The following is a 19,732-nucleotide window of genomic DNA, read 5'->3' as shown; positions in this document are numbered from 1 at the left end:
TGATAAAGAATCTAGTTTAGTAAAGAGAGCAGATTATTAAAATATATATAAAATTGATCAAAGTCTTGTCGCGAGCAATTCGCAATTAATTTATGCATAGCCTATTCTCTTCCACGAAGTCGTATATAGTTGTCGATATGTCAATGATTAAATCATGAATATTCAACAGTGCGGTCGTCCAAGATTTCCAGCGTTTCGTGCGCCGAGAATCGATCTGATAGTTGAGCTGTTAACTATTCCGAGAGGAGAGAGAATTATCGAGAGGGAACGGGAGAATTTCTCCTTAATTTTTACGTCATTGATATGCGTGACGTAAGAGTACGATGCACTAGGAATATTAATGTGATTTCTCGCATTAAGTCTATCAAGGTTTACAGTAACTTTTTTTTTTTGCATTTGCTCGTAAATTATATGCGAATATCTTGCCTATCACGCCTAAGGAACAGACCGATAACTATTATATCGTGTATCTGATATGCTCGACTAGGAATGAAAACATTAATAATATCGAAAAATATATTGCAAAGTCATTCGACACTACCTTGTAATCTTGGATATAACACGGCCTAGTTTCGCTTACCCTATGGTTATATAATTGCGATTTCAATCGTAGGAGACCGGACTGGTTGACGTAGATGATTAATGCGTCGCATGCTCGTCTCCCCTTGGCAGTGAAAAAAAATTGAGAAACGATTTGTATAATGAGATCTCGAAGAAAAGAGTCTACCAACGCGTGTAGGATGGTGCGATGAGTCACTGTTTGCAATGGGGCGGTTATATGCAATTAAATAGGGATATATTTATACGGATATATTTTAAAAAATCAATACTTTTATTTTACGGAAAATCATTATTTTTACAGCGAAAACATTGCGATATAGTCGATTATTATTAAATAATTATTAAATAATTATTTAATTGATTAAATTCTTAATTTTTCATGATTTCACAATTCTTAATATTTATTATTTATCGATTGATGTTTCAAGCGTTTTATTATTTGTTTTCGTAGCAATTTTTGTATATATAAGCTATTTTATTGTATAAATTACACAGCATATTCATGGAATAGAGTAGCAATAACTAGTACATTGGGTCAGTGACAGTTGTTTATTATAAAGAAAAAAAATAAGAGCAATTTGTTGTAGTAAAGTTGTAGTATATCGTTTCTAGTAAATGGCTTTGATGGAATGGAAGTGTACACCAATATGTGAAATATCAAACAAATTGATTGGAAATTCTTCTTTGCTATTAATTGACGAAAATTTGACAATATTATTTTCTACAGAATATCGTTGCATTATACAATTGTTTTGGAATCTTTCCATTTCTTGCAAATGGAACACTTTTGAATTGTTTATATGTTATTAGTTATCATGGACTCCACAATTGTCTCTCTCTCTCTCTCTCTCTCTCTCTCTCTCTCTCTCTCTCTCTCTCTCTCTCTCTCTCTCTCTAATTATGGACAATTGTTACGATACGTGCATGTCGAGTAATGCAATAAATCTCTAAATATACTCGATGGTGTAATGTACGAGGCAAATTTATGAGATTGCTCGCTGATTAAAGAGTACTTGGCGCCATTAAGCTTGATTTGCACGATGTTCTTTTGTCAACAGTTAGTGTGTTTCAATATACGAATGTGATATAATAAAAAGACTTGATGTAAAAGAAGATTACGAAAAAGACAATGTTGATTAATATTGACGTTATCTGATTACATAATTTTGATGACACTGATTGTCTTCGTCTAGCAATTACCGCATATTTATTCATGTCGGACAGCGTATATGACCGATTCATTTTGAATTACAATTGAGATTTGTTCAGTGAAATATAGCTTTTAGTACGTATAGTCTTTCGTAAAATCTATATGTGTATACGTAGTTAAATAATAAAAATTTTAATAAAAATTTTGGTATTTTTTCGCCAAAAATAAGAACAAGATTTGTTCGAGAAAAATTATTTGACGATTAAAATTATTCTGATAAATATAATTTAAGATAGACAAACTGAGCAGAAAGAGAGAGAGAGGAGAAAATTTTATTTAATTTCAGAAAAGCTTTATATTAACAAAATTTTAAATTTCGTGAAACATATTTAACTATATATTTCATATTAAAATCTTTAAATGGATCTTTAGTTTAATTTTTGTAAAAGAGAAAAAAAAGATTTCTGACCTCATTAGACAATCAATACATTAAAAAAAAATCACGATCCTTTTCACTTTTCTTTTAATTATACTGTAGTAGTTATATACATGATAAATATGCATATTCAAAGTGTTTAGGCCGATGATTTCGCGAGGGTGAAACGCATGACGAGTCTTCAAGGTCTCCTCGCAATCTACAATAACGTTTCGATATATGTATAGTCTTTTCTATGCTGTAAAACACCTATTATATTTTACAAATTGAAAGCAAAATTATATAAATGTAAAATAAGACACTGGATTGAATGCAACACGCATTCAATCGATATCAATACGATGCAAAAATTAACATATTTTGTCATATATTCAATTTTATTTAATATGCCATCTACATATACGTCATAATATATGAAAATGATGAAAACATTTTAAGGTGCCGTGATGCGGGAAAACGTGTTTTTTTCTCTCTCTCTCTCTCCGATGTACGATGCACATCTTCATCTCGATCGACCGAGAAGCTGCTTCGAGCGTAAGCTCGGTGAATCTGCATGTCGGCTGCGAAATAAGTGGTGGGGAGTGGGGAGCGTAAAGTAGAATGGAGGGGGGAGACTCTCTCGCGCGCCGCGCGCCTCTTTGCGCCTGCTCGAGAAAGCTTCTGCCTTTGCCTCAGTCGTCCAACGACGTCGCACGGGTGGACGTCGATCGCGCGTCGCTTCGGCGTGAAACGCCGCCTCTCGTGTTCGGTCGCGTGAATTTAGCGTCGAGTCAAGGTTTAGCGGCCGCCGCTCCAAGGTTATCGTCGTCGTCGCGACGCTGGCTCTCCGAAAGAGAGAGAAAGAGAGACGATGTCTCGGGGATACGCGATCTTTTCGGAAGAATCGTCCGACGAGCGTGAGCGGGTCGAAGGATTCGTGCAACGCGCGTTTTAAATGTGCTCGCGCGAGTCAAGTGCAACGTAGCGAAAAGAAGATTGATGGAGAGGCAGAGTGGTTAAGTTCTGTATACTCGCATCGAGCGCGCGGGGTGTCTCGTGGACGGACTCCGATGGTCTTCGAAAACATCGAGATGAGGAACCCTGCGGGGTTCCTGCTCGAAGACGCCAGACACGGCTACATCCAGTACATCAGGTATTTTCCCATTACTTGTAATTGCTCGTTGATCGTGTCACCGATCGTGTACGCGCGTCTAAATTACAATTCCGAGTAGGGAAAAAAATATTGTGAAGCGTGTAACGTTAAGTGCTCCGAAAAGAGACGGAGAATCGGTGTATTCGGCTCCCCTCGGTTTGATCCGTGACCGTTTATCCGTTGACCGAGATCGAGACTGTTTACGTTATAGCAACGACTGTGATTTAGAAAGGGACATTGAACCATTCATCCGAGATTGGGTAAACTAAACGGTCGATGAGCAACTCTGAGTTGCAGAAAAATATATGCCGAGAATGCGTGTCCGAATGTTGTTGCTGTAATGTTCGTGTCACAATGTCGATTATCGAACGCAATATTGTCAATATTTGCCGGTTTTTTACGAGCGTATCGAACACTTGATGTAAATTGATTCAAGCCAAAACATTAAATATTTATTAGCGATTTACGTTACAATGCCCGTTTCCCCTCGATCTTAACCTCGATGTTTATTTGTCATTTTCAACGTACAACTGTTGATACAAGCGGTTGTATATAAAATACGGTGATGGAAACGCGCAACAGTTTTACATCGATATGACACTCGATTATTAATAATTAATTGTTTCTTTAAATAAGTCTCAAAAATATGTTTTGTTTTACAAAGTGCTTTGTAATTTTTTAAAAGATGATAACTACATATGCCGATCGTGGAATATGCTTTAAATGTTATTTGACGTTAACCTTAAAATTAACTGTATATTCGCGAGTCATTCTTGTCTCGAGAAATCTCTCTTTAAAGTTTTTACAAAACAAGTAGTTAAAAATATTTACCAACTAAATATTTTAATAAATATTTATATCCACTAAATATATATTTATTAAAATATTAGTGGTTATAAATATTACATGATTAAATATATTTAGCGTTTAACAATAATTATTATAATTAAAGGGAAACATCGCTATGAATTCTACATTATAAATATGAAAAGTATACTTGAGATGTATCTAAGTCATTTCAAGTATGACTTGAAGGCATCAGTTTTTTTTTTTTCGGGCAATAAAGGACGGTTTAAAGTCAAACAAAGAGAGACCAACGCATCGTGTTAACGATAACATCGTGTAAATGTCGTGTTACAAACACTTTTGTACATGCTTTCGTATACACAACTCTGACCGTTGTAAAACGGCATCGTAAATCGAGTGTCATTTTCGTGGCATATTAAAGCAGATATCGAATGAGCATTGTTCGCACGATGAGAATTGGCGTCAACAATCTAATCCGCGCGCAGTAGAAACGATCGATAATATAATTCCTTAAGCCTTAATCCTACGAGTGCGAAGAAGTCGTTGCTCGTTTTACGGTCTAAGCTCAAGAGATTACAACGGATTATAACGGAAAATGCTCGTTCGAGCTAATTTATCGAATGTTAAAAGTAATTGCGTACACTGCCTATATTGAAAGGAAATCAATTTAAATTTCCTCGTGAGAAAATAACACTACTCGACTAAACTACGTCGACCCCGAGTAACGATTGATTTGATTTTTTCAACTTTTGTTAAAATATTAATATGAAATGAAATAAAAATTTGAACATCTTGCCAGTTGAAAATTTCGAAATAATATCTGTATAAATCCAAGTTTGTGGGAATAATACTCGAGAACTCGTATGCGCGTTAAATGTATGAGTTTAAAGTTCTAGAGTATAATCTTGTTCTAATTTTCTCTATTTTATTCCGATTTTTATTTCGTTTTACCGTTCTTGCTGATGCAATCTTGATTACATTCGCTTTTTTTTTCTACGCGATTACTTGGTTTTAGCAGATACACACGAGACATGCTTAGAATAAACGTCCGATATAACTGTAGATCGAGAGATTTGTAACTTCTTTTTGACCGGCAACTTTAATTGTTCGGAAATTATGATTTATAGAAGAACATAAATATTACGCGCTCATTTTATCGACACAATCTCATCCGGAATATTCGAATGTTGGCATCGTGCGGTTAACTTTTTATTATGGAAAAAGACAGCAGACCGCAATAGTGTGCCATGTGATTTGTTTGATTTTTCAGACTTTAAACGATAAGTGTTATGTGAATAATTAAATGGAACTGTCTCTCTGTATAAAAGATGTAAATGTAAAAGTTTTAAAATAACAAATAATCGATAGTATATTTATTAATGATGTTTATATTTATTGATAATCACATATCGTGTATTTTGAAAAGTACACTAGCGTCATCTTTCCGAGCACGAAATATTAATTTTAAAATTTCACAAGTGATTTCATGTCTTGTATAATGTGTGAAATATCTTTTAAAATTATTTCTTCAAATTTTTTTTCGCGGTTATTTTCTGCGATTTTCAGTCTCTGTTCGAAATCAGTTTTCCTTTCACACGAATAATTTCGTATGAAATATTTTTCCAAAAGTTTGTACAGCGAGGATTAATTGAGAGATCAGAAATTATGCAGGAGATGGGTGCTTGATCGTACCGTTAGCAATGGTCCAGTTTAAGATGGTAGGATGCTTGGCAACGCTGCCTTTACCGGCGTACGAATATCTTATTCTTTGTTCTTTTTTTCGAACCGCAAGGATCCCTAACCCATTCTCCGTCTATAACAGACTCGAGCTCGCATAGCATGCCAGTCTTGGTGAGGTATTTGGTCTGACGAGAAATTATAATCGGATGGCGCGCAGGTACATTTATAGAGAGAGAGGGAAAGACGATATTTTATGTAAATCGCAGTTGAATAGTCTACGTAAACTGCGATATGCGAAAGCAAGACAAATCGACGAAATCTATCAAGGAGATGCAGTCTATAATAAGAAAGAAGTGCGTAAAGGCTGATAAATACGTAGACGTTTCGACATTTTATTTTTTTATGTAATGATATAATTTTAAATAATAAATTTTAAATAAGCGACAATTAAATTGTTTATAATTGGTTCAAGATTTTTAGATTCTATTATATTTTATAAAATGACACGTAATAATAAAAATAAAATGTTTCTTTTCTTTCTCTAGCATTTTGCGTAAACTTTTTTTTTTCTAAAAAAAAGACTGAAAGACTTCATTTCAGTTAACATTTTACTAATTTCATATTTGTATGCATAAAATGTATCCATAATAATGTATTTCTACTCATTTTTGCATTGATTGAGCGTAATTAAATAAATTAACGGCCTCTTGGCATAAAGTGCACGTAATATATCATTGCTAATGTTTATTAATATTAAATTTGAATTGTACATTACGCGTTAGAATGACTAACAGAGTCGATGGCTTTGTTAAAAGTAAATTGACTTTATGCATATAAAAAAAGTGAAATTGATTTTTAAACAAAAGCTGTTTGTTGTTTTCTCTAAATATCTTACGATAATATTATAATTAAAAATTTATAGAAAGATATATCGATCGATAAAGGACAGATTTAGTTATTTTATATTAAAAAATTCTTATAAACAAGTTGTCAACAAGTTGCATCGACAAATTAAAAAGCTTTTAAATTTTGTCCGGAATTATGTGTAACACCGAATGCTGACACTCTGCGCGTTGGCAAGTACCATATGTATGTGTACATGGAAGCAATGCCCTTTGTGTCAGCGTCAGCTGATTCGGAGCATCAGCTGCGCGCTTTTGTACGAACGAGGTGTGAAAGGGAACCCTGATTATTTGTCGAGAAAGGCTCCCTGGGAAAAAGTTTGCCTCCTGTATGGCCTATAAATATGTTTAGAGACGTTGAAGCGTTACGGCACGAATGCCTCGTGAAAATGCAGGAAAAAAAGTTTATTCGATAATATCTTTGTGTTAAAGCGAGAGTAATTATAAATAATATTGTGCAAAATGTATTTTTCACGTAAACATCTATCATTTTAATTTATTAATGTTTTCATATATCGTATATTTTTCTCAAATGAATAAAGTATTTCGATAGAAATTAAGAATGTTTTGTATTCGCTTTAGCACATTTATATGTACATATATGTAGATGTAATTTTTGTTTCGCAATGTATTGCCGCCTCGAAAGAAGGCGGCAATACATTACGAAAGAGTACAACATTTGCCGATAATAGGCTAAAACAAAACAACTGTCGGTTCGCAATGCCAATATTATTTCGTTAAATGGATGAACCGAAACGATGAACGTTTTTACACAAGCGCGGAAGATGTCGAAGATCCGAGCAGAGATAATCGATATTCGTATTCCCAAGTAGCGGTGATTATAAATTCGCGATCGGACGCGCGGTGGTATCTCTATCGGTAACCGTTAGAAAAAGGCAGTCCAGCTCCCGTATTCGCCACAGCTGTCTTCCATAACATTCTCTTGCCCCGGCTCTAACGGTTCTCATTGCGAGATATAAATCGTAGCGACGATATTATTGCCGAGTAATCGTCGAATCGAACACGGTCGGTTTGTTATCTTCCTCTCCCGTGCGCACGCCGCCGATCGTAAATCAATACATTGCGAGTATATTAAAGTGTTGGTGCGTCCGCCGTACGTAAGCCGTACGTAAGCCCCGAGACCGATATTTATAGTCGCGGGCAGGCCGCGCGATTATCTTAAGATCGTTAACTTCGCATTATGTAATTCCTGAACGAAACCCCAATTAAGTCCGAGATTAATACCACTGATATGCGCGGCACCTGATCGTGATCGCGAAGGGAAAAAAAAAGAAATGTTGGCGTACGCCGACTTGGAGAAACTCGTCGATGCGTTTCCCTCTAGGTATTTAATAGCGAAAAGTCCCGCAACGCGAAACCGACGATTAATTTTCTTTACATCGCGCCTATGCGAGGAGCGTATACGATCCGGTAATAAAGTTGCACGAGTGATTATATACGACGTACTCAAAACGAGATTATCGTTTATCGAAAATAGATTTTCTTTCTCTCCGATTCTACGCAAACATGACGCGGCGATTATTCGTCTGTCTTCTCTTGCGTTTCGTCGCGATTTTTTCAATAATTTCTTTAAATACGTTCTTTCGTACATGTGTCGTAATTTTGCCGCATAAAATATTACCAGCTGCTACTGCGAGTGAAATGCGTATAAATAATGTCTAGCCACGGCAACTTTCTTTATTGTCGACGAAAGTAACAAAATTGAAGATTGATTGACAATTATTGTGTTGCTGAAAACAGTTACAACTTAAACTTAGTCTGTTACAAGCAACAAAATTGCATACACGTGAATGCAAGAAATTCTACGTACATCGAAATAAATAAATATATATGTACGAATTACCGATAGCTCACAATTAACTATGTAATTGTAACATTATTAATGTAAATATTGTTTGCAAAATTTGATTATCGCACTTTATATTATGCTGATTGTGCAAAAGTTTCCACGCAAAAGCTTATAATCATCGTAGCGTATTTATGAACTTTAGAAAATTACAGTCGTTAAATCAAATTAGATTCGATTCTCGATTGTCTTAGCTTGACATTATCCGTCGTGAATTGACAATTAATAGCTAGTTAAATATGATAGTCGACAGAAAATTTATCGCTGAAAATTACAAGTCTCTTCAATTTAATAGAATAGCGATTCGTATTAATCAAGTTGCGCGAAAAATGTTTTATTTGCGCAATTGAATGTAGAGCTTTGTGAGAATGCAAAAATTTGATTTAACCATCGTGCGAATCATCCTCGCGGAACGAATTTTAGATTAACGTATAATTCGCGAAAGAGATCGCGCTATTTTATTATTTTGTAAACTCACGAATATCCTTTTCCTTTTCACGTATCAATATTAAACGATTGATTTCTATAAAGAGATAAAAACAGTACGCATAAAAGGCAATACGGTCGATTGCGTAATAATAAATCGCCTTTGAATCACATAATTATTATTATCCCAAAGTGATTATCCGTGTTAACCTTGCAGATACTTGTCACATATTTGCATAATCCACTTTTACCGCTCCTCGTCTCTTGGAGAGATTGTTTTTTGCCTTCAAATTACTCGGCAATTTGAGGCAATCAAAGTGTATTGCTCGCCCTAGGTTGCCTTGGGGCTACTTTCCATCAATTTTCTGGACGGATACACACGATGACATGCTTGATTTGTTTATGTAGATTCGACTTTTGTCCGGCAAGTAAATTGGTTTCGTCTCATAAAATCTGTTTTCGTTGGTCATGTCGGCTCGTAAGAACTTTCGCTTCGATGCGCACAATTGAAGTACATTTTTCTTTCTTCAAGACTAAACTACACGTATCATTTCGCGCAATATAGTATCGGCAACAAAGTTATTTAATCTAATAAGTCACTACTCTAACCAATTACTTAGGATTAAAAAGTTTTTTTGATTTATTTGCATTTTTTTCCTACAGAGTTTATATGACGTAATAGTTGTTAAGAATATCGTCGGGTCAATAACCTTTCGGAGTCATCGTCGCGTTTGGTGTACATTCGATTATCACTTTCGCAGAAATGTACAGCAATGCGGTGTTGCTTAGAAACGAGACTCACAACACGGAAGCTAGCATATATATAGCGGACCAAGGGGGAGAGGCGAATAATCGAAGATTGCGATCCTGATCTTTGTTAGATAGCGGATCAAGGACGACGCGGCAGCTGAAATCAAATTTATCATAAATCATTTATATTCGTCTGATAAATCTACGCGTATCGTATTTAAAAATGGCTGTCGGCATCTCCTTATTTAGAAATGTATCGCGCAGTAACATTTTCTATCGAATGTAGAAACTGAATATTAAACTTGAATATTAAAAGGTGCAAAATATTGCGTAATAAAAATGATTCTTTTTTATATATCACTGTTAAAAAGAGATTTTTTTCTTCAGAGAGAGAATCAATTTCCAAAGTACCTTTCTCAATAAATCTAAAAACGCATAGAAATTACATATACAAACACAGAATTTTTTCTTAAAATGCATTACGAGGTGGAAACTAATGTATCGAATCAAAATGTGCAAAAATGCTCGTAAGACGTCACACGTACAAGTGTCAAAATTATATGGATTTATATATATGAGAGAATTAATGTAAACTATCGGGGGCATCTTTGCTCGGAAATGTTCGGTACGCGAGTCGACCGGGAACAATGATACGTTGTTCACCTACGACAGCGAAACTCAAGGGGTGTCTCACTGACTAAAAATTTGTACATGTATTGCGAATTATCAGGTAATTTCAAGTAATTCCATGTAATGCACCATGTACTCTAAGTAATGCGACGTAATACGAAACAATTCCATGAAATATAAAGTAATTCTATGTAATGCAAATATATTTATTTATAATTTTTTATTTTGCAAAATATACATATTATAAATTTAAAAAAATGTCTTATTTTAAACTTTGTTCCAATTATTAATTAAAAAAAAATCTTTTATTTTAAACTTACGAACATGAACACATATAAAATACAAATAAAATTAGTACAGATCGGAATAAAATCATTAATGATTTTATAAATTATAATATTTAGTTATACATATATTTTTTAATTATTCATGTATATATTTATTTTATATATATATATATATATATTTTAATTATTCATGTATATATTTATTATATATATATATATATATATATATATATATATATAAAATAAATATATACATGAATAATTAAAAAATATATGTATAACTAAATATTATAATTTATAAAATCATTAATGATTTTATTCCGATCTGTATTAATTTTATTTGTATTTTATGTGTTCATGTTCGTAAATTTAAAATAAAAGATTTTTATTCTAAACTTATATATATATATATATATATATATATATATATATATATATATATATATATAAGTTTAGAATAAAAATCTTTCATTTTAAATTTACGAACATATAAAATACAAATATTTGTACACATATTTGAGTTACGTATAGTTAATCATTATATATTCTCTTTAATTCTTTGTATCTTTTTTCAATTAATATTTTTTCATGTCTATTTAAATAAAACGGTTCGGTTCCAATTAGAGTAACTGATCCAAAGAATAAGTATTCATTTTGTACTATTTGAATATCTGTTTCTTTAGGCCATTTATAAACATCTAATTCGGATTTTAAAAATTTAATTTTTGTAGAATTTTCAAATATTTCAATGACTCTTCCAATATAGAATGTGTTATTATAATAGGCAGCATAATATTTTTCCTCATCCAAAAGTTTTAAATTGGAAACAAACTCTTGAGAAATTATTTCACATTCATTTACATGCTGTTTGATACGTTCACAAATTTCAACAAAGTTTGTGATTTTTGTTTGATTTATATCTAAAACAAGATTTCTTTTTGTCTTTGTTCGATCTAATCTGCTTGGAAAATTTGTTATTTTTTGTGGAAGCTAGATAATTTCATCAGAATTGCTGTTGTCATTTTGATTTGCCTCCTTAGTAATTTCACTCTTAAAAAAATCCGAGGAAAAATCCACGAAAAAACTTGCATTATATGATGTTAGTTGATCATCCGTATAAAGTTGAGTACATATGAAATTAGAACTATGTGATACATTTTCAATAAAATTAATTTCTTTTTGAATCGAATCATCAACACTTGATGAAGAACATAATGAGACACTTGATAATTTTTCAGCTTCCATACATGTATTTTCTTGAGTGCATTATCATACGGAATTATGACGACATTATTATTACATTCATCAGGTTGTTCATTAATATTTTTTTCTATTACATTAGATTTTGGATTTACTTGAAGAAAATTTAAAATATTAGAATTTTTTACCATATTTTGACTTTTTATTTTTAAAATGCGTTTTAAAATGCTTATTAAAATTTGAAAGAACCCATTTATATTTATTATTTTCAATTTGTGTAAATGTTTTAGAAAAAAAATTGCACTCCGTGCAATTTACATAAGCAGTTTGATTTTTTATTTCTATGCTAATATTATCTAAGTTAGAAAGAGTTTGTGATTTTTTAGCTTCATCATAATCGATGTTTTGTAGGAATTTAATATTATATGAAGGAATTTAATAATATAATTTGAAACTACGTTTTTAATATGATTAACAGCTTTAGATTTATCGTCTTCAGTTAAATAAGAAGATTTGTTTTTAGATGTATTAATTGTATCATCAAAATTATTTTTATTACGTTTTATATTTTTATCTTTATTTAAGCATTTACGTTTATTAGACGTGCTTTGATGTTGTGTACTAACGTCACATAAACATTCTAAATTTTTTTCTTGAGTTTTTTCAAGAATAGTAGATTCAAGAAACTTTTTACTACTTTTAATTAATATATTTAATAATTCTTTACGCCTAAATAAAATTTCAAAATATTGTTCTTTTGTCGTGTATATACCAAAAAAATCTTTTTTTTCTTCAGGAGTTAACAATAAAGTTAACTTTTCTTTGGCAAAAGTCTTTCTTCGTTTATTTTGCTTATTGATATGATATTGTCATATCCAGTAAAAAGGAGAAGTTGCTTCAAATAATCAGGAGATACAATATCTTGTAGACTGAACTTTTCTATAAGTTTAACATCGACAATATGTGAGTGGGAATGGTTCTGAACGGCCGTACATGCATACAGACACTGTATACCGTCCAAAATGACCCCCACTCATCCCCATTCCTATGCTATCGATGCTGCTTCAGACGTAAGCGCAGTAAAATGCGAAATAATACAACGTAATGCGAAGTAATTCGAAGTAATGCAAAGTAATTCGAAGTAATTCGAAATAATTCGAAGTAATTCGAAGTAATGCATAAGTAATTCCAGGAAAAATGTACATGTATTGCGACAGTGAGACACCCCTTGGCGAAACTACTCTTTGCTTGCCGGTCAGCAGCGATGCGCATCACTCATCGCGTTTTTTAGCGGAATCGCCGCGCGTCATCTGCTTAGAACGTATGTCATCCAACGATTGCGCAATGATTCTCAACATAAAATACATGCCGTATCGAGACGACGAATAAGACTGGCGAGATAATGTTTACAAGGTGCAAATAACGATAGAATGGATGGCTGTCAATGTCGAGTCTAATAGTTTATCTAATCGTATATGTTGTATAATCTCCGATTTCAATGCTTTCACAACATTGTATAATTTTTAACGTGGTATTAATACGCACTTGTAAAAGTATGCGTAGTGCAAACTGTTATCGTGCATTGTGAATAACAAATTGCATAATACAGATTTCATTTCTAATGTCATTGTGTGCAATTTGTAAAATTTCAAAAGCAAATGACATCGAATACTACATCACTTTGTTTCCCTTGAAATTTCAAAGGTCTAAAAAGCTAGCTCTAAAAAACTACTAATAATTTTGTACGTTTTGTTATTTTTCCTCAAAAATAATTTGAAAATTTTTAAATTAAATTTTTAAATCAAGATGCATTAAAAAATTTATTATTTAAGAGAATATATATTTGTAATTTTAATTTTTACAAGTTTAACAAAAAACGAGTTGTCTGGAAAAATTAACGATATACCCATTCATTAAGATTTAAAAGATTGATTCATTAGAGGGAATATATTTAATCATTCGCTCAATGCAATTCAATTTTTATTTTAAATCCGATTCTACCTTTCAATAATTATCTCGTCGTAATTATTTCCGATTTATTCAATTGCGGCTTCCTTTCATCTCTCGCTCGAATTTTCTTCTTAATGGCAAGACGCATCCTTAATCGCGGCTTAAATATTTCCATCTGTAATTCCATTTCCTGCGAACGTATTCGAACAAACTAAACTCGCAATTGCAGAATGTAATTAGTCACTAATTAGCACTAAATTGCGCAATAGACGTAAGATTGACTTGTGAGAGGCAAAAGTGTTACTTCGATCCAAGTTCTAGTCATGACGCGCGCGTTCTCCTCGCGACATTCTCATTTCTGAGATTATATTTCTTGTAACAATAAAACAGTTATAATCGGCACTGTCTTCGTGGTCGAGTAAAAAGTGCCAGTTTCTTCTTTAAGGCTCGCTAATTTACGACGCTATTATAGACGCGTAAGCGCATATAATGGACGGATAAATTATGCGACATCTACGAGTCGAAACAATGTCGAAAGTCACGACAACGTGAGTTTGTGATGTGTATGTATATGCGATTAATAAATTAATTTTTAATATGCGAAAATATAGAAAAGTATAATTATTCAAAGCCAAAGAACACGGTTCAAATTTTCTTTCCAAAATTACAAACATACATATCCAAATGTACATATGTTAATCTTGCACACGATAAATAGTGCGTTCACTCACATCAGTATAGATCGACACGACAATGTTTTCATTTCGCATATGATAATGCAGCAAAATTGATCACGTATACGTGTGATTTTCATATTTATACTTGACGGATATTTGACGAGTTATCGCATTACAAATTGTGTGAAAGGATATAAAAAACATACGTCGCTATTGTTAATACAACCGTATTTGATTTTGAAAATTAGAAGCTCCGAATTTCGTCGTCGCGTTAAAAAGAGAGTAGACACGTTCGTTGTTTCGTTGATCTTCCTTTGGACGGCTTCATGCGAAGCGGAGATTAATGTGAAAACCGGTTCGGTTCAGCTGGGTTTCTTGGAGATAAAACTCGCGACTCTCTCTGAAGCACGTGGTGTGTTCCCGGGAAGATGATGCGATGCGATGCGCTTAGCTCTTTGTTACTTCCCCGTTCGTCTGGAATATTTCGCTAACTTTTCTCATGTGTTTCTCGTACTTGATAGTTGTATGAATAGTTGGCGAAGTAAGTCGTGGAAATTCTTTTCATTCTTCATGTTTATAAATTACATGTCATATATAAGGAATATGTGCGTAAAATAAGAAATATATGTATATATAACAGTGTATATATTCATCTATCTATTACTATACTATTGTCAGCATCACATGTTACTGACATTTAAGATAATACGAAAAAACCACACTGATTATCGAATCATAATTAACGATTTTATATTAATATTTAAGTCTGCCGATATCTCCCTGTCTTGTAGTTGCGTCACCGAAAACAGATGATGATATTACTCGTCGTTTAAGCGAAAGCGAGCGCTTTAGCGTTGATCGGCTTCTTAATAGAAAGTTTAACCAAAATGACGCTATCGAGTCCACGTTCAACTTTATTACCGAAGAAAGCAGGATACGTAAACGCACGACGCGGTAATAACGCGCAAAACCGGTTATTTTTAATGATGGAAGTGTAGATTCGGAGATTTATGACGCTTTCTCGCAGACCATCTATGAGTTATCTAACCGTTAAAATTTTGCTAGATTATGTACATATATAGCATGATAATGATCGTCTGCACAGTTTTGTTATTATTCTGCATATCATTATCCATTTCTTATTATTTATTTTTTTTCTATATTTTCCCGTCTACTAGTTGTGCAAAACCAAATAGATGCGTCTTACACGATATATCCTAATGAAGGTTTTAATGAATAATAATTTGTTATGTAACTTATTATATAAAATTTATCGAATAAAATATTGCGCGAGGAATCGTTTGTGTAAATATATTTTTATTAAGTTCACTCTCGTTGGTAATATTTTATAATATTTCTATTATGAGATTAGTATAAAAAGAATCAAAATTACGTCAATCCTTTTGCGTTTTATAAAGTACCACAAACGACACTCGGATTATTTTTCAATTTATTTTGTCGAACGGTTTTGTTCGACAAAATTATTTCGCGACCGACTTGAGATTTATCCACGACATGCGTGCTCTCATTCTTGTCAAGCGACTTGTTCTATCGATTACGTGTTTTACGCGGCAACTTTCCTCGAGAACAAGAGAGGATAATCTCGTTTGATGACATCGAGGATTCGTGAGAAAAGAAAGTACAGCGAGAAAAGTTGTATAGTTGTAAAGAGATGTGTAGACAAATATTTTTGTTAGAAATGAATCGCGTTAGTTTTCGTTTTATGCGTGACCAACTGCGATGATTCCACGGATTTCAGAGAAACTGATTTTACGCACGATCGATTGTTCCGAAAGCTGAAATTGATGGAAATTCTGATTCATCTTGCAATGATGATTTTCTATATATATAAAGAATAAATGATTATTTTTAGAGAAAACTAATAATCAAGAAAAAAGTTAACGTTATATTGCAACGTTTTATAATATAAAACAAATTTTTTTGCGTGCTTTTTTAATATCAATTTTTTGGGAATATTACACAAGAGCAAAGGATAATTATATATGAGAGATTATAAATATAGAAAGAGATATATGTCCAATTTTCTAAAAAATCTTAATATATATATACTTATAACAATATAATCGTATATAACGTGTATGTAAATGACAGATAGAAATGATATATAAATAAAACAAAATAATATATAATATGACGAATTTAAAATACGCATGAAATTATATACGTACAAGGAGCAAAAATATGAATAATAAAATTATTGTAACTGTGTGATTCAATATTTAAAACCTGTGCATCGTGAAAATCACGTGTCATACTTACGTAATGCGCGTAATGTGCAAGATGCGTCACGCGTGCACATCCTGAGGCCGGAAAGCGCGCAAGAACCGGTTCGATCGATAAATTCGCCGATCATCCGTGGTAATCGCCGCGTAATCCTGGCATCCACTCGTTGTTCCGTGTCGTCATCGTCGTCGTCGTCGTCGTCATCGTCGTCCACAATCGACCGAATTAAACGTTCGCGTGCGCTCGCGATAATCGTCTCGGCCGATTGTTCCGAACGAATGCGACGAAGGTGAAACAACTGTGAGAATCGCGAACGAGCGTGAGAAATGTTCATTACGCTACTCTCGTAATTACGAGCGATTCTTGTACGGAAACTCTTACCGATGCCACAATGTGCCACTAGAAGAAGAGACATTTATTCAGATAACGCGTTCGCAACATGTGCCGTTTTTATTCGTGATTGCTGTAAGCGAATGACCGTTACGAAAGAGAAAGAGAGAAAGATAGAGATACTCCATCGATGAAATATATAAATTATCAAAAACTCTCATCCCACGATTTATGAGATGCGTGTATTTTATTTTGCGCGGTTTACTTTTGTGCGATTGAAAGCCTCATGGAAATCGATAAATATAAAATATTTTATAATATAATTAAATTTTATAATTAATAATATATTTCACAATATTTTAAAAAACTTAATTTTTTCGATTTTTTTTCTCTTTGTTCCGCAGAATCTAAATCTGCCGCTAAAACATTTTCATAAATTTCCACGTAGGATATTGATAATGATATGTATATAAAAAATTCTGAATAAAATATGTACCGATAAAAATATCATACTCTATGAAATTAATTAAATAACTACATTGTTTTTAGAAAAAATAGACTAAAAAAAAGATAAAACTAATGATCAGGGCGATGTTTATAGATGACGGATCAAATAAAATATGAAAGCTGAATCAAGAATATTAACAGTCTTAATATGATATTTTTTAGTACTTTAATAGATACTTTTTATTTTATTTTTATATGTGATCTATCACTGTCTTTTTTAGGCTTTATTATCGCATTAAGTTATATATAAACGATTTTATTACTTACGTAAACACGTAAAAAGTGAATAAGATGAATAAGATTCGCAAGATTTTACATAGAAGAGCGAATTAATACGCGCAATAAATTCACGGTAAATGTGCCTTATATGATAAGAGCCTAATTTGCATAACAACATGCACGGGTTAACGCCTTCTTGATTACTGATATATTACTGCGTATCGTAAGATTTATGCGTTGGCGGCCATTTACGTATTACGGATACGTCACATAAAATCTATATATCGCCAACTATTGACGCGCGCGTATATTGCTACGTAAGCATATATTATTGATTATTACGTCACCTACAAGTATGAAGTATGGCATTTATTTATAACGTATTATACTATACGTTTATTATATCGACAATGATTATTTATGGAAACATTCGATAGATGATTTTCAACTATAAAACGTGGCTATATAAACGGTACAAGTTAATTTTTATTATTAGAGAGATATAATGAACGGAGTATTATATTGTTAATTTTATAAAATTTCATAATTTAAATATTTCATAGATTTCGTATTTCGATAATGAATTTTTATGAGCGAAATTGAACTTTTTTTTATTGAGAATTAACAATAACACATGTATTTAACACACACATTAATTGAATCGAAGAAGTTAATATATTGAAATTGTGTTGGAGATACACGCAAAAAGAGAACACGTCGGATGTGTTCAAGGTGATTCATACGTTTTATCGTGTTAAACCGTGGTTAGGCACCGTGAAAGATGCGCAGAAAGTATTATTCTCGCCCTTTCTCGACGATGTCGATAGCGAGCCGCGCGTGCACACGCAGCTTCAAAGTTTCTTTATTCTAGTAATGTGTTATAATATGCTCTCTCCTCTTTCTCTTTTCTCTCTCTCTTTTATGAAATATACGACATTGTTTTGTATCATGTTCTGCATTGTGTTATACGTACTGATGATAGATATTTTTCGTTAAAAATATAACATTAAAGTAGATAGAGGCTTTATGATGCACAATTGGTAATATAATAAATTATACGTATATATAAAGATGCATATAGTAAATTATATTTTTACAATTTATATTTATATCGAATTATATTAGTATAAATTTAAGAATGCAAATTAAATATCTATCAATGTAAAGTATATAAGATATATATATGTCAAGTTTTTGAATCAATGAACAAAATATAAATTGATTTATAAAGTTTTACTCTTAGAAATTTTTACAAGTTTTTTATAATAAATTCTTGTATAAGAATATTAATATTAAATTAAAATTATAAGCAAATTTAAGATAGCATTGCCTACATTTTGAAAAATTTTAATATATATAAAGGAAAGAATATAATTCTTTCGAAAATGTTATCATTTCGTGATAGTACGCTTGGCAATATAGATAATTGACTTGGCAATTTTTATGAAAATTATTTAGATAAAAAATAAATATGCTTTTTGAAAGTATATAAAAGAAGATTTAGTATTTAATATACTTCGTATTATGCATCGATGCTCAAATATACATATATGTATAGTAAGAGAAAATAAATATAATATCCTTATTAGAATAATTTACATACATTTGTTTGAAAAACGTTATCCTGTCACATGGTTGCAATTTTATCATTATTTATTCTAAAAGTCACATTGCACTTTTATTCAGAGACAAATTTTCTTTCCGTTTCATGTCGTGCACAGGTGAGCACTTTGTTAATGCAAACGTGCGCGTCATCTTGTACGCGTGCTTAGATCGGTTAATTAGAAAATCGTGACAAAGCGAGTCCACCGTCTGTTGGAGAACTTTGTTGTCATCCGAGGCCTTATCTCAGGTTAATGTATGAAAATAAATCAACGAATAATATACAATCTTTTATTTCTTTACTTATTGTTAATATTATTTATTACTTTTGCTTAGTATTTCAGAAAATTAAATTTAAAATCTAGTAAATAATTT

At 32.3% G+C, this 19,732-nt stretch overlaps 1 protein-coding gene across 4 annotated transcripts in view; it reads left to right on the top strand.

Annotated features, from left to right (window-relative positions):
• Ssh (Protein phosphatase Slingshot) overlaps positions 1–19,732 on the top strand; it is a 106,190-nt gene that overhangs the window by 17,757 nt on the left and 68,701 nt on the right. The window contains exon 1 of one of the 4 annotated variants that reach the window (XM_083099797.1): positions 2,834–3,279. The exons of the other annotated variants lie outside the window; for them this stretch is intronic. Coding sequence (XP_082955923.1) covers positions 3,197–3,279 — 83 coding nt within the window. The 5' untranslated portion in view covers positions 2,834–3,196. Of the gene's footprint in view, positions 1–2,833; positions 3,280–19,732 lie in introns of those variants that run through there. 4 annotated transcript variants of the gene reach the window in all.

This window comes from Camponotus vicinus, unplaced genomic scaffold (assembly GCF_025532165.1).
Source record: "Camponotus vicinus isolate PSW18456_S1 unplaced genomic scaffold, iyCamVici1.0 SCAF_5, whole genome shotgun sequence".
Taxonomy (NCBI): Eukaryota; Metazoa; Arthropoda; class Insecta; order Hymenoptera; family Formicidae; genus Camponotus; species Camponotus vicinus.
Note: the sequence above shows the minus strand (reverse complement) of the source record. Positions and strands in the feature narration are given on the sequence as shown.